We start from the raw sequence: 16,056 nt of genomic DNA, 5'->3' as shown, positions 1-16,056 counted from the left end.
GTCTTCCTGGCGAGGAAATTGCTTGGATGCTGTGAAAAGTTCCCTCCACATAATGAAATCGGTTTCCTAAATTAACAAACAGCTTAATGTAAAGATCCAATAGGCCAGCATTAAGTACAATGTTGAGCTCTGGGGTCATCACTATATCAGAAGTAGCGCCTACTATAATGGACCCGGTCCCCAGAATTCACCAAATTAAAGGAGTCTTCACACCCATAATGACCAAGTTGGCTAATGGATTAAGATAAATGAGAACAGTACGTTTCTAAGAGCAGTTCAATACTTGTGATAGGAAATTTAACCCAAGGTCCTCCCAAACTAAGGAAAGAGTACACCTGCTAGATTTTAAATGCATGAAGTTCAAATGCATAGTCAATACCTTGTAAACCTTCAAAAATAGAACAGAAAATGTGCATAATCGTCATAACCAACAGCCTATTTTATAACCATTAAGGACACGCTGTAGAAGAAAATAAATGGGTTAGCCGGACTTGGTAGCGTCACTGGTTTCTTTCATTACTGTAGCATCCGTTTTGCTGCTGTATTCATTTGGCCTTCAAGAGTGTTCCATTTGTTCATTCACTGGCCTAAGTCCACGGTGGTCCCGAGACCAACATCAATGAGTGGTGCATCTCCCACTACAGTGCACCTTGATAGTTTACCATTTTAGATGGGAACATTGATCAGTTGCCAATTTTAGGGAGAAGTTTTTCACTGGCCAGAATTCTCTCTGCAGAGTAAGTGTGGCATTATCTAGAAACAGAAGTGGTGTTTGACTTCGATAGGAAATTATGCCCATGTCGCCGGCCACTATTATGATGTAATTGTTCATTTTGTAGGAATGCAATTTCATTCCACCATCACAGGGCAATATCGTCTTGGCACCATCACTGCAGATCCCATGTATGATTTTGCTTTTAGCATCTTCAAGCAATGCATAGTTTACCAAATAATCTTAAAGGATGGATTAAAGCCATGTTTAGGTAACTTCCATGAGGCGTCAAACGCATTTTTTTTTTTTATTAAAAATGTTTCAGTTTAAACTTTTCATTTCATCTTATCACAGTTGTTATGTTTTAAAACTTTATTTTAGTCAATTCACGTTTTCAATTCTTTCAATGATCTTCTTCCAAAAATGAAAGATTATGTAAGTCATTCGTTTCTCAGCCCCTGACAATATCCAGGCCCATCTTTGATCAGCACTCAACGTCTTTTGTATTGACTCAAAATAAGATCTGCATATAGTTCTTTCTTTACTGAGGGCGGGGCATATCATCATAAGGTGATACAGACTTTCTGTCTCGTCCTGATTTTTGCATATCCGACAAGAAATTTCTTTATTCACTAGCTGTTTAGTTCTTACAAGTCTTTCTCTAGTGGGTAGTAAATTAAGCCGGAATTTCAAAAAAAACATTCTTATTTCTTTGTCCGGAAATATCACCAGGTACGGTGGGAGGACGTTGATCGCTCTAATTTCTGCTTTACTTGCTATATTTTCTTTGTATCGAATTATACATTCATTAGTGCTTATCCAATCTTCGTACATTATTAATCGTTTCTTGGCATGTTGGGGCCTCATTTGTAGCATTTCTTCTGTTATATCTTCATTTCCTAATGCTCTTAGTATTTGTTGTTTCCATTTAGACAGGGCCCTAGCGTTTATCGCATCAGGCTTTGCTGTGAAGATTTCTAACGCCGGGATTGTTTGTTCCCAAGTTATTTTCCGATACAGATCACATTTTTTCCAAAGTACCACCGATGCCAGTGATTGCACTGCAATTTCTGCTCGGATACGGGTTATCGGGAACGATTTGGGCAACCTCATTATTTTCCGCCAAAATGTTGCTTCCAAAAGTGGCAATATCTTTTCCGACAGATTAATCAGTTTTTCACTTCCATATGTCAGGATAGGGATAACTTTACTCCTATAGAATGCAATGATCGGTTGGTATGAAAATTTGCCATATTTTTTGTGGAGTATATATCCTTGTCTCGCCAGGGCCATTACTTTTTTTTATCTGTATCTCCCATTCTTTTTCTTCCATAGTTTGACTAATCAATATGCCCAGATATTTATATGTTACAATGTCAATAATGGAGGAGTTAATGTATATCATTGTTTTTTTTTCATTTGGTTTCGATTTCATAATAGTTATGATTTTGGTTTTTGCTATATTTATTTTCACCTCATTTCTTTCCATATAGTCTACCAGCATTCGGAGACTCTCTTGTAGACCTTTCGGCGTTTTATCCAATAATATGATGTCATCCGCGTACATCATTATCGGTATCTTTATTGAGTTAATTTTCGGTGGAAATATTCTGTCCGAGGTCATTTCACATAGGAGATCTGATGTGAACAAATTGAAAAGTGTGGCTGCCAATGAACACCCCCGTTTCACACCATTCCAGGTTTCAATGTACGCGGTCATATGCCCCTCCTCAGTTAGCCTTACTCGTATTTTTGTTGAAGAATAGAGCAGCTTTATTGGTTGTATTATGTGGGGGGGGCAGTTCCACTTAACCAGTTTGTTCCATAGCAATTGGCGATTCACGCAATCAAACGCAAGATGTAAGTCTACTAATGCTATCCAAACCTGTTGCTTGGAACACAGTGCTTCATGTTTTAAAAGATTCAGCAGAAATAGGTTGATGTTAGTACCAACTGCGCAAACAAAGCCCGTTTGTCGAGTAGCAAAACGTTTGTTTTCTGAGGCCCAAGCCGTTAGTGACCTTAGTAGAATAGTAGCGAAAATTTTGCCCAACGGGTCTAATAATGCAATGGGCCTATAGTTTGTTGGGTTCTCTTTATCTCCTTGCTTAAAGATAGGGATCAGAACCGCTAGTTTCCAAGTTGCAGGAATTTGGTGTAATTGGTTAATCAATTTAATGATTTGTAATAACATATCCGCCCATATCTCTGGATTAGCTTTGATTGTAGCGTTTGTCAGGCCATCTTGATTTATTCAATTTCGTGATTATATGTAGGATTTGTTGTCTGGTAGTGGTAATTGCCCATTTATTCATTTTCTGTTGGGTTTTGGCTTCAGGGGTGTCCTTATATACAGCGGAAAGATGTTCTATCCAACGTGCTTTAGTCACATTTTGTATCCTTCGATGTTGGACACCTTGTGTGGGATTTAACAGACTCCATAAATCACGCGTATTGCGATTATTCAGGCATGCTAGCATTTGCTCTGAATCTTGTTGCAACATCTTGTCCCTGAAACCGTCTAACTGCCAGGGAGACCTTTGCCCGGCACAGCTCATCAAAGACGCTGCTCGCGATCTTTCACCCTTCATCACGAAACTGATCAATGCCTCTTTCTCCACCGGCTCCATCCCTAGCAATCTAAAACAATCTTGGGTACTTCCCTTACTAAAAAAACCTACCCTCGACCCAGCCATACCCACCAATTACCGACCCATAACGACTGTTCCCTTCCTACTAAAAATCCTAGATAAGGTAGCTTACGTTCAAATACAGAAGCACCTGGAAGAACACCACCTCTTAGGATCTAGACAATCTGGGTTCCGCCCTCAACACGGGACTGAGACTGCTCTCATCGACCTGAAAGCTCAGATTGATACACTTAGGGACAAAGGACAAGTTGCCTTGCTCCTCCTTCTTGACCTCTCTGCAGCTTTCGACCTGGTCGACCACTCTGTCTTATGCTCACACCTCCACACAGCAGCACACTTCTCTCCCGAGGCCATCTCATGGATCACTTCATTCCTTAACGGAAGATCCATGAGGGTATTTTCGCCTACAGCTGCAGCAGACCCTATACCTATCACCTGTGGTGTTCCACAGGGCTCCTGCGTCTCCCCTACATTGTACAATATATTCACTAAGCCCCTTTTCGATGATTTGGATCATCTCGGTATCACCTACACTAATTATGCAGATGATACTCAGATCCTCCTTCCGCTTTCTGGAGATTATGGAAAGGATTTGGCCTTGCTGAATAGGGTGTACATCATCATCCAGGCATGGATGGCCACTCATGGACTATGCCTGAATGATGAAAAAACAGAGCTTATCATCTTGGGAACAACGCATAGTCTAGGGAAACTCAGCCCGGCCTACAACTCTTTCATGATAGATGGGAACAACATCAAAGTTGGACAGGAGGTCAAAACACTGGGCTTTTACCTGGATTCTAACCTCTCCTTCAAAAGACAACTGAGCTCACTGGCATCTTCATCTGCATATACATGCAAATTAATTCGCTCAGCTAAACCATTTCTGTCAGACACTAGCTGCCTTACACTCGCTAGAGCCCTCATTCTATCCCGCCTTGACTACTGTAACGCCCTCTACTTGGGAACCTCCAGGGCTACTACCAACAAGTTACAAACCCTCCAGAATAACGCCCTGAGAGCAGCCTTGGGCATCCCCAGAAGAGAGCATATATCAGGTTTCAGCCAACAGAATAACTGGCTCTCCACCAGAGACAAAATTATCCTAAAAACGGCCTCACTTACCTACAAATCTCTTAACAACGCTGCCCCAATTTACTTGACTAACAGATTCCACAGACAAGCCTCCGCAAGACCACTCAGAACTGCTTACAAAGATTGCCTCTCTGTCCCAAATTACAAACTTGCCACCATAGGAGGTAACAGTTTCCCGGTAAAGGCAGCCAAACTATGGAACTCTCTGCCCCCCAACCTCAGAGTAGACATGCCCTACCTGAATTTCCGTTCCAAGGTAATTTCATGGCTTAAACTGAAGGACAGCTAAATAGATAAGTGCTAAAGCCACCCTCTCGCGATCCGCATTCGTTTAACCTGTGTGCCACCTTTTCAATTTGTATATACTGTATATATTGTGTGCTCTCATCTACTGCTCTGTACATTCTCTATGCTATTTGAACCTTGTACACTTTGTAACTAAGCTTTGCATATTCTTGTAAATGCTGCGCCCTGATACCCTCGGGTATAATAGCGCATTATAAATAATAAAACAAACAAACAAACGCTGATATTTTTGTTTGGCATTATTAATTGTAGAATATGATTCTTTAGTGCTTTGCTTTCTTAGTTCTCTACATAATTATCGTAGTTCTCTTTTTTTCATTGCAATCATAGGATCGTATGTATGGATATGAGGCAAATGTTTTTTCCGCTCTTTTTGGGGTCGATAATATGGCTCAAATAGCCATTCATAATTTATTTTCTCAGCGTTTTTTTTCCCTGTTTCCCTAAATTTCTGGTTTATTCCCACAATGTCAGTGGTTTTCAATCTCAGTCTTGTAGTTTTCGCATTCAGTTCCATCTCAGGCAGAATAAGTAGCTCTTTATCTAGGTTTTGCCTTTGCCATGTTATTGATATCATGCGATGATCATTGTTATTCTTTGTGATCTCTGTTTTTGTCACTGCATTCGCAATGTTCTCAGAGGTATATATGTAGTCTAGAGCTGCTTCCGATGTACCTTGTGACCACGTTGGAATAAGTTGTAGGTCCGCATTCTGATAGCTACCCATCAGATTCAGATTTCTTGTTTTCATTTCTTTCATCCACGCGTTAGCTCTCCAGGACAGAGCGTTCTTTTCTTTATAATTTCATATTTTATCAAAAATATGTATGTTTAAGTCTCCACATATGTCGATTGATGGAAACTTTGTGACTTATCAAGCGCTGTTAAGAATGCATCAAGATATGCCGTTTCGTCAGTCGCTATGGGGTTCCAGTACATATTAAATATGACCATCCAGCGTGACTGGTTGCAGGCGGGTTTGTTTTGTTGTCGTACCACCACATATTGGATCCATGGGTTCAGATTTGTTGCTTCCACCGGAGTCCAATAGGAGTTAAATAGGAGTTAAATTTTATCATCGTTATCTGCCCTGACGACGGTCTTCCCTTTTGTTGTATGATGGCTGGATTAGTAAAAATATTGTATCCTTCGCACGTGGGAGGATGCGACAACCATGTCTCTTGAAGACAGATTATGTGCGCTTGTTGTAGCTTAGGATGGGTTTGGTGGAATAAATGATCATGACCTCTGGTATTCCATGAGGTCAGTAGGGTCTGTACTCTGTTTCTCCACTCGTTATGAGGACACAGATAAGCTACTTTCATTTTCTTTTGATTGAAATGTATATTCGCTTCTGATATATCTAGAAGTAGAAAATCGTTGATTTGTTTGATTTTCGTCAAACGCATTGGTTTATGTGTTTCTCACACCTGTCGGTTTGAGATATTAAAAATTCGATACAAGGTCCAATGTTTTTCTGAGGTCAATTTGGGTTTGTGTTCATGCTTGTTGAGTAAGCATCAAAGTGTTTCACCCACATCCAGTTTGATTTCATTGGTGGTGTTACACAGATCCTATGATGCAGCTGGAATTTCATATTTGAGCAGCTTAGTGAGGTCTTCCATGCTTGCCACACAGGTATTTTTCTGTCAAGTGGTCTACGGGCAAACTTACATTGATTGCTACCTTGTCCCCATCTGATGTTAAAGCTTGGGCACTACTATTGCCAGATTACATATTTGCTGGATGAATGCAAATTTGGCACAGGTTTGCCAATTAGTCTTTTTATGGCGTTGCTGTGTGCGCTACTTTTAGCCCGCACAGCAACAACAAAAGATTTTTTTTTTATTGGCAAGCGCTACAATTAAACAATACAGAACTGGGGCATCCTCCATTTGCTTTTAAAAGAGGCAAGAATCTCAAATATCTAGTAACTGCAGAAAGACCAATTGGCAAACGGGTGCCAAATTTGCGTTCTTATTTAGGGTTGCCCTCAGTTAAAGGACATTATCCATGTGGGGGATTATTCAGTCTGCAAATTACATTACCTACATTAAAATTCCAAGCCAAAAACAAAGAATGTCAGCTAAATGTTCATAACCCGTTTAAAAGCTCTAATGTTATGTATATGGTACAATACCCTTGTCAAAAGCTTTATGTAGACAAAACCTCCCGACAGATTAGGACAAGAATCACGGAACATCGTTCCAAGATTAGAAACGAAACCCACATGGCGTCACTAGTGTAATATTTTTTTATTGCTGGGGCAGTCGATTTGAAACAGTTGGTGGGCTATTGACATAGTCAGTTCAGTGAATAAGAGGACCACAGAAGACATCCTTGCACAGAGAGAACAGTATTCGATCTATACGTTAGAAAGTTTTAAAGATGGCTTAAATTATCCAGAAGAATGACATCCTTTGGGTTGCATTTAATAAATCGGCCTTACAATGTCAAGCATGTGTCGTTTTCCTACTATACACATGCACACTATCGGCCTTACAATGGCAAGCGTGTGTCGTTTTCCTACTATACACATGCACACTATTATAGATGCGATCCTCAGTGAATTAAATGTGGACTTTTATACCGATGCTTTTTTGAGAATATTTTATTTTTGCAGAGGACCCTTTGATGCTGCCATCCAGGTGACGCTATCAATTAGAAAGGGGTGTACCATGAATTAAAACTACAAAACTAACTTTTGCTGTCTTTACTATACTTTGAGGCTAGTTAGTTAATAGACATGGGCCCTTCCGGTTAGAGCCACTAGATGGCCCCTTGGCAACGAATATACAGTATTCATGTTTATCCCTGGAGGAACGCAGAACTTGACAACCGATTGAATACAAAGTTACGTTCTGACGCGGAGCTCTTCTAGTCTCAACTGCAAAGCTCGGTGCGTCTAGGACGACACGAAGCAGCGTTTATGTTGAAACCAAAAAATAAAATATAATGATGCTGCCATTTGCAGCCGATGAGGCTGCGACTCATCTGGGAGCTGACACGTTTGAGGTGTGTCCTCACAAGGAAATTAACATGCTACAATTCCAAAAGGGGACTCATTTCATAAGCATTTTGTTTGTGCTATTTTGCTCACTTCGAGGAGTTTGTTATAATGTGTGTCTTCCCTCCTGTGTCTTCCTTGCAGGGTGAGGTGATGTCAGTGGAATGTGGTGAGGTCACTGTGCTCAGAGTGTTGTCATTTGAATAGTGTTCCATGGGGGACAGTTGGAGAAAGAGCTGGCTGGCTAGGATGTGCCGGTGTCTTTCCTGCTGTACAAATGAACTAATAAACCCATATAACTTACCTGCTGGCTCAGGTGTGTTGATGACGAGTCCGCATTGTTACACTGGCGACGAGGATGGGATCCTGTCGTGGAGGGGACAGCAGCTGATCAGGACACCGCCCTCCAAGTGTCCACATCCAGAGTAGCGGCCAGCTGTGCAGCCTTGGGGTCCGGACCGAGGTTGCGCCCAGCAGGCCGGGTGGTGCTGGGAGAAGAAGCTCTTTTACATTGGGAGCCGGGACCCTGGAGGTGTGGGGTCAAAAACTGTTCGTGGAGCTCCGGTGGTCTGCAGCAGGGAGTGCATCCCTGGGTCCAGAGCTTGAGCGTCGAGCAGCTAGAGCAGGCTCTTTTGCGGTGGGAGTCGAGGCCCTGGAGGCGTGGGCCTGAGCTGCCGTTTGGATGCCGGCAGCGCCCTAAAGTGATCCCTTCTGGCCTGTAGTGGGGGCTTGAAAGCCTTCTTGTCCCCGTGTCTAGTGCCATTTGTACAAAGCATCTGAGGAGGTTCGTGTTGCGCCTTCCGGGTGTTTGCGAGCTGATGGAGCATGTGGTCGCAGGGATCCGACAGCTGAAATTCTCCGTGGTTTTGGTTGAGTGTTGCAGTAATTGAACGGTCCTGTTTTCGCCTGGAGGCCGGGTGTTCAGCCGGAGTTGGGGCTTACAGCGCTCGCCAGTGGAAGCCGGAGTTGGGGTTTACAGCGCTCGCCAGTGGAAACAGGAGCCCGTGTGGAGGAGCTGGCAAGCAAAGTAGCCAGTCTTGGTTCCGCCGTCGTGTTGGTGTGTGCCTGGATGTTGGGTTGCCGGAGAGGAGCCGGGAGCGATACTATCCCTCCGGTCCTGCATGAATAATGATGACGTCGAGGGGGCATTGTCATACGTTCCTGCGTTCCGATCACGGAGAATGGAACGTAATGGTGTGTGCGGCGTGGTGGACGCATGCTGTGCGGCCTGACGTGAGCTCCTTCATCCAGGAAGTGGCACTCAATGCTTCAACGTCCTTTCCAGTAGAGTGCACTTCGGATGTCTGGACGTTGGTAGTCGGCGGGGAGTGGACTCCCTTTAAGGTACTCTTGCAAGTGATGAGAGAGGCAGATTGCCAGGGTCTGGAGTATTCCCTTGTGCAGCTGTTCAGGACAACGCTGCGGACACTAGTTTCGTCTGCAGTGACTCTTGGAAAGGACTGCGTTTGAATGCCAATATCAGAGAGAACCATTACGCAATATAGTAATGGTATCATGTAGCTGTGGGGTCAGTGTGCGTGGAGTGGTGTATTCGTGTTGTGGCCCTATGTTAGGAATAGTTTTCTTTGCGTTTGGCCAGTTTGGATGTGAGTGGGTGTGTATGTTCATGTTGTGGCCTCTTTAATGAAACGTAGATGGTTGAATTATCTTGCCGTTGTGTATTAACGTGTTTTCTTACAGGGAGGTTTCAGAATTGTTTGATTATAATGTTGTGCCATTAAAATATTTTCTTACAGGAAGCGTTTGGAAATGGCATCGGGAGATGTTTTATTTATGATGCGATGGAAATATTTAATTCGGTCTGTCTGATATTCGTGGGAATTTTGATTTGCTTTGAACTTGCCTGGCGTTTTTACCAGTGACTCTTTGTTGACAATTTTTACTTACTGTCTATTTTTATGCAAATAAGTGTTCTGTTTTTAACACATGCCAGTGTGCGAAGAAACCTATGATTATTATGTGTCATGTCTTTTTGGAGCATTGCATTTATTTAAGAGCTCTGTTGATATTTCATTTGTAATGCTACAGTTGTTTTACAATTTGCGTGTCTTTCGTTGTGGTGTGATTCTGGGTGTGAGTGCGCATGTAGGTTGTGCGCGTGTGGTGGTGCCTGTTGTAGTAGCCACCGTGGTAGCCTAGTAGGTTCTAGGGGTCCCATTTCAAGGTGATGTGTGTGTCATTTTGCACCTTGTTAATAGTTTGTCCTTTGTGGTAGCCTGGCGGGTGCTGGGGGTCTCACATTAGGGGATGGTGTAGCGTGTTTGGCCGGGACTAAGGGTCTCACTGGTGTAGTAGTGTTTTGGCAGGGACTTGGGGTCCCAGGGAGTAGTGGTGTTTTGGCAGGGACTAGGGGTCCCAGGGTGTAGAGGTGTTTGTTGGCAGGGACTAGGGGTCCCATGGGTGTAGCGGTGTTTCGGTAGGAACTTGGCACCCTGTGTGCTTGGTGTGTGCTCACAGGGACTTTATGTGTATGTTATCTTGAGGTTGGATTGTGTGTGTAGGTAAAGCTGTTCTCTATATTTTTAGAGAGTGTTGGAGCTGATGTTGTCAGTTGTGCTTGTTGTTGCTCATTAGAGTCGGGTTAGTCCCCGGTGGTTCCTCTTTTGAGTTCGGTTGGTGTCCGGAGGTGGCAGCCCTGGTACCCTGGGGTGGCGGACCAGGGTGGAAGGTTGTAGGTGCACTGAGGGGTTTCGTTTGTCAGTGGTATATCCGTTTTAAGGGACGCTGGGGCGTGGCAGGCCTTAGGCCTCAAGGGGCAGCTTGAGGCAGGTGGAGTTCTTGTTTTGTTCCTCGATATGTATTCCAGTTCAGTTGAGGGGAGGTGCAGCCCTTTATCCATGTCGGTGGGTTCCTCTTTGGTCAGTTATTGGTGGATTGAAGGTAGGTGAGGTGTTGTAGGTTCTATCTGTGTTTCGTTGAGTGGTAGACACCTTGCATGGTTATGCTTCCACCGGTTTTGTGCCTTGGGTTTTATTAGTGGGAATAGTTTCTATGGTCTCAGTGAGCTTTCACCTTTATAGAGGGTGGAGTGTTTGTGCTCCGTTGTTGGCTTTGGTGTGTGAATGGACTCATGTGGACCGTTGCCTGGGGTTTGGGTAGCGTGTTCACATTAGTTTGGGTGTCTATGGGCAGATACGTGGTGGCCACGCGTATTTGTATCGTTTTGTGTAGGATGGTATTTGCGTTAGGAATCACCTTTTTGTTAAATTAAGAGCGGGAGGAGTGTTATAATGTGTGTGGCGTATAGGAACCACCTTTATTTAATTAAGAGAGGGAGGAGTGTTATAATGTGTGTCTTCCCTCCTGTGTCTTCCTTGCAGGGTGAGGTGATGTCAGTGGAATGTGGTGAGGTCACTGTGCTCAGAGTGTTGTCATTTGAATAGTGTTCCATGGGGGACAGTTGGAGACAGAGAGCTGGCTGGCTAGGATGTGCCGGTGTCTTTCCTGCTGTACTTATGAACTAATAAACCCATATAACTTACCTGCTGGCTCAGGTGTGTTGATGACGAGTCCGCATTGTTACAGAGTTCCCCGGGATATTTGCGAGCGAAAAAAAGGTGTTAGTTTGGAGCCAATTGCGATGAGGCTGGAGACGGCGAGTTTTTTTTATTTTTGTGGTTTAGTGGGGTGCCTCAGTGAAAAGAAGAGAGATGAGTAACGTCCCTCCTATTTTTGTTTGCCAGGTCTGTTTGAGCGATTTGATGACACGACCTGGGCAAACTTATGAAATGCAAATCAGTAAGTGTTGCTTTTGTTCAGGAAAATGGCGATTAGTCTTTAGCAGCAATTGGTTTCACGATTGACATCAAGTTATGTCATTTTTACTAGTAGATATGGGCGGTCAGTCCTGATGAAAACACTTCCGAATGTGTATTGGAGAGATGTTGAAACTAGGAAAAGGCGAAAATGATAAAAGGCCCTTATAAGAGCTCATCTAAATGAAGACAAGATAAATATACTTGTCTCAAAACTGGTTTTGACTGACTGGTTTGTGTTCATGTATTTTCACAAATGTTTGTTATTCTGATGCGTTGGACACAGATTAGGTTTAATTATGTACTCGTGTGATTAGCAGATACCCATTGTGCAATACCCATTGTGTATAGAGATTCCTTTGCACATTGTGTTTGTCTTATATGTGGGGACACTATGATGAATTGCACTTTGAGCTTTATTGCGTCGATTTTTAAATTATTAGACTACGATGTCATGCAATGTACTGTTTTATGTAGGTTTAGGTTTTGATATTGTGAAAAAAAATGGTTTGGTGCTAACCTATGGACCAGCTCAGGCGGCCTGAAAAGTGATATACAACAAATTAGATTTGTTTAAACAACCTTGATCACGCCCTTTTGTTTTTGCCAAAGAAAAACAACTTTTCCATCCCACAAGCAGGTTTACTTTAGACTTCAGAAAGCTGACCAGTAGTTTTCACATACCCTTACGAAAGAGTCATCCAGCCGCACAGCTTGCTGAGCATCTTCCAGTGCTTCTCGGAACCTGCAAAGCATCATTAAGGTGGCGGCTCGGTTGCCATAGTAACTGGCATTTTTCGGCAAGGCATCTGGAAAAAATAATTTACAATTCTCCAATTCAAAAACTATTAAGAAATTTACCAAAAACGAAGCAATTTCTTTAAGAGTTCAAGTCACTACAAAAAACATACACAGCAGTAAATACGGATATTTCCAACAAAAAGTTATTGCTCCTTTGAAAACTTCAAATTATGTATGTATGAAAAGACTTTCAGCCAATGAGAAACCCAAATTCAAGCAAGCAATACATCTTGTTACAGAACTTGCATGCTGCCTGTTAATTTCATAGCCCATCTAGACTCAGCATTATCTTGCCTGAACACCCCCATTGCTGCACCATCACAGAATTATAAACACATCTTGGTGTCATCCCTCTGTATCACATCAAATACTGAACACGGATCGTCCCGAGCAGGCACAATGCATCAGCAGCACCCACGACAACGCACACCAACAACTCCCTTCCATTTCTACTATGGACGCCCTACTGGCTAACCCCCACCTTAACAATCCAACGCTCTGGCTACATTTCACCAGGAAATCCACACCTAAGCAACCGTGCGCTACCTCAGTGAGAAACCTTAGATTAGGGTCCAGACTGTCACACATCGCCTACCATCGCTCTGTCAGTACCCAGTCTACCAAACCCCCCCCCCAACATCAAGCACACAGTTGACCCCACCCCTTCCTTGGACTCATCCTCGCTTGACCCTTCCCCCGATTCTCATACCTTACTGCCCAGTACACAACCCTCAACAAGTATTAAAGCATCACTGATCAACTCCAGGTCTCTTGCTGCCCATGCCCTCGACATGGCTGATCTTATCACCACTCATGACTTGGACTTTATAGCAGTTACCGAAACCTGGCTCCATGCAGCCTCAGGACCTTTGCTTTCCCTTGCGATCCCCAATGGCTACACCATCATCAGAAGTGACCCCAACAGTTCTCAAACTAAAGGAGGAGGCATAGCCATTATTCACAAAACAGCTATAAATCTCAGTCTTTCCACCCCTGGCCAATTCAAATCAGCAGAATCCCTCTCAGCTAAGCTCGCTATCTCACCAAACCAGACTATTACTGTACAGATTATTTACAGACCGCCTGGCCCCATATCTACCTTTACTTAGGATCTCTCCCACATTCTGTCTGAAAACACCAAGACTACTTCGCAAATCATCGTATTAGGTGATTTCAATTTAGGCCTTCTCGACCCGAACGATGCTCCTGCCCATGATGTCAGTTTACTACTCAATCTAGGCTTCACACAATGTGTGACCGCACCCACTCACTCCAAGGGTAGAATCCTAGACTGGATTGCGGACGTTAATTGCGACACCAAGGTCAACTCCAACCTACCATGTGCTTGGAGGGACCATCACCTTATTACCTTCAGAATCCCCATTAAAACTATCCTTTCCACCCCTAACATAGCACCTGCCACACTCACTAGGAATAAGCACAACATAACTTGCGCCAAACTTATCCCACTCATCCTCCCTGCCCTCAACGACCTTGCTTCAGTATGCTCGGACCCCTACAACCAAACCATGTTAAAAGCATTTGATCACATTGCTCCAGCCAAATTACGTAAACCCAAACCCAGGGCTCACCTGAATTCCTGGTTCACGCCCCAGCTGAGAACCCTACGCAAGGAAAAAAGGACCCTTGAAACTCGCTGGAGAAGCCACCCGACTGAACCTAATAAAGCAAGCATGGCATTAGCGACGCTAAACTATAAAGAAGCCATACTATCTGCAAAAAAAAAAAAGAGACTTATAATAAACGTATCGAACTTGCCCAATCTAACACCAAGGAGCTCTTCAAAATCGTAAAGGAATTGGAATTGGAATCCCGCCCTGCTCCTCCAGACACCTGTACTAAAGACAGATCTTGGTGCACTAACATCCAAGAGGCTTTTCAGGGTAAAATTAATATGCTCCAAACTAAAATTAATGGAAGCAAAACAGTCTGCATTCTTTCATAGCACAGCTTGCTCCTCAGGTTAACCACAAACTTAATACTGCCTCCGTACAACCATTCTGCTTCTCACCCCTCTCCACCTCTGAAGTTGAACACATCAACAGCCTTAAGCCAACTAATTATCAGGGAGACTCCTGCCCTGACACTATTATCAAAGAGGCCTCACACAACCTTGCGCCTTTTATCACCTCACTCAAATTCCTCCTTCAGAATGGGGATCGTCCCGGACAACCTCAAGGATGCCTGGGTCATTCCCCTTCTGAAAAAAAACAACCCTGGATGCCAACATTTCCACTAACTATAAGCCAATCACCACTGTGCCATTCCTTCTAAAAAATTCTTGATCGCGCAGCACATCTGCAGATCCAAGATTATCTCGAAACAAACAACCTCCTGGGGCTACAGCAATCGGGCTTCTGCCCTCGCAACGGCACAGAAACTGCGCTGCTAGACTTAAAAAGGCAAATAGAAGATTTAAAAGACAAGGGAAAATTGGCTCTCTTACTCTTATTAGACCGCTCCGCAGTATTTGACCTAGTCAACCATCAAATCCTCTCACCACCTCAAAACTGCTGCCAACTTCTCCAAGAAAGCTACAGCCTGGATTACCTCTTTCTAGAGTCTTCTCCCCTACCGCCACTGCAGAAACCTCACCTGTCGCATGTGCAGTCCCCCAAGGTTCATGTGTGTCCCCGACACTTTACAATGTCTTCACAAAACCCTTAGACGACATTCTGGATCGCATGGGCTTCACAAACACTAATTATGCTGATGATACCCAAATCCTTATTCCCATTACAGGCGCTTATAAAACTGACTCCCTAGCTATCAACTCCATCTATCAAGTCATCCAGGCCTGGATGGCACAGCACGAACTGTGCCTAGACAACGAGAAAACTGATATCCTCATCTTAGGCTCGCCTCACAAACTTGACCCCTCATTCAAAGCCTTCACCATCGATGGCAACTCCATCAAAGTGACCAAGGACACTAAGACAATAGGCATGTACATCGATTCCACCCTTTCCTTAACTAGACAAACCAATGCAGTCTCCTCAGCTGCATCTTACACATGAAAGCTCATCACTGCCTGCCGCCCCTTTCTGTCACCAGCTAACTGTACTACCCTAGCCAGGACCTTGGTCCTATCCAAAATTGACTATTGCAATGCCCTCTACTTAGGTACCAACCAATGCAATATCAGAAAACTCCAAATTATCCAAAACAATGCTATTCGAGCGGCCCTTAACATCCCTAGGACCTCTCATCTCAGAACACAGACGAAACCTTCATTGGCTCTCAGTTACCCAAAGAATCTCCTTTAAAGCTCTGACACTTACACACAAAAGTATTGCTAATCAAGCCCCCAGTTACATCCAGCAGGTTCACAACCCACTCAGCAGCGAGACCCCTCAGAAGCACACACGCCAATTGTCTTGTCATCCCACGCTTCAACCTCCACAAATCTGGTGGCCGCAGTTTCCCAGTCCTTGCGGCGAAGCTGTGGAATACTCTTTCCACCCACTTAGAGCAGAACCTTCATTCCCTGCCTTCAAGTGCAAGGTGAAAGCTTGGCTGGCCACCCTGGACTTGGCCTGACCCTTACTGGAACTTATATCTCAGCATTCCAGGCCGCTCCCGCATAATATCCTGCCCTATATTTTGCTCAGACTGTGCATCCTTTACTCCCCACTTTATGCTTCTTGTACATTTATGTATATTGTCATGGTTATATTTTGTCTGTAC

The 16,056-nt window shown here is 43.7% G+C and overlaps 1 protein-coding gene across 3 annotated transcripts in view; it reads right to left on the bottom strand.

Annotated features, from left to right (window-relative positions):
- DNAJC7 (DnaJ heat shock protein family (Hsp40) member C7) overlaps window positions 1-16,056 on the bottom strand; it is an 838,484-nt gene that overhangs the window by 563,688 nt on the left and 258,740 nt on the right. For all 3 annotated transcript variants that reach the window (XM_069634491.1, XM_069634489.1, XM_069634490.1), the window contains one exon: window positions 12,232-12,356. In XM_069634491.1, the coding sequence (XP_069490592.1) occupies window positions 12,232-12,356 (125 nt within the window). The remainder of the gene's footprint in view (window positions 1-12,231; window positions 12,357-16,056) is intronic.

This window comes from Ambystoma mexicanum, chromosome 13, assembly GCF_040938575.1.
Source record: "Ambystoma mexicanum isolate Mex_15411 chromosome 13, UKY_AmexF1_1, whole genome shotgun sequence".
Lineage (NCBI taxonomy): Eukaryota > Metazoa > Chordata > Amphibia > Caudata > Ambystomatidae > Ambystoma > Ambystoma mexicanum.
Note: the sequence above shows the minus strand (reverse complement) of the source record. Positions and strands in the feature narration are given on the sequence as shown.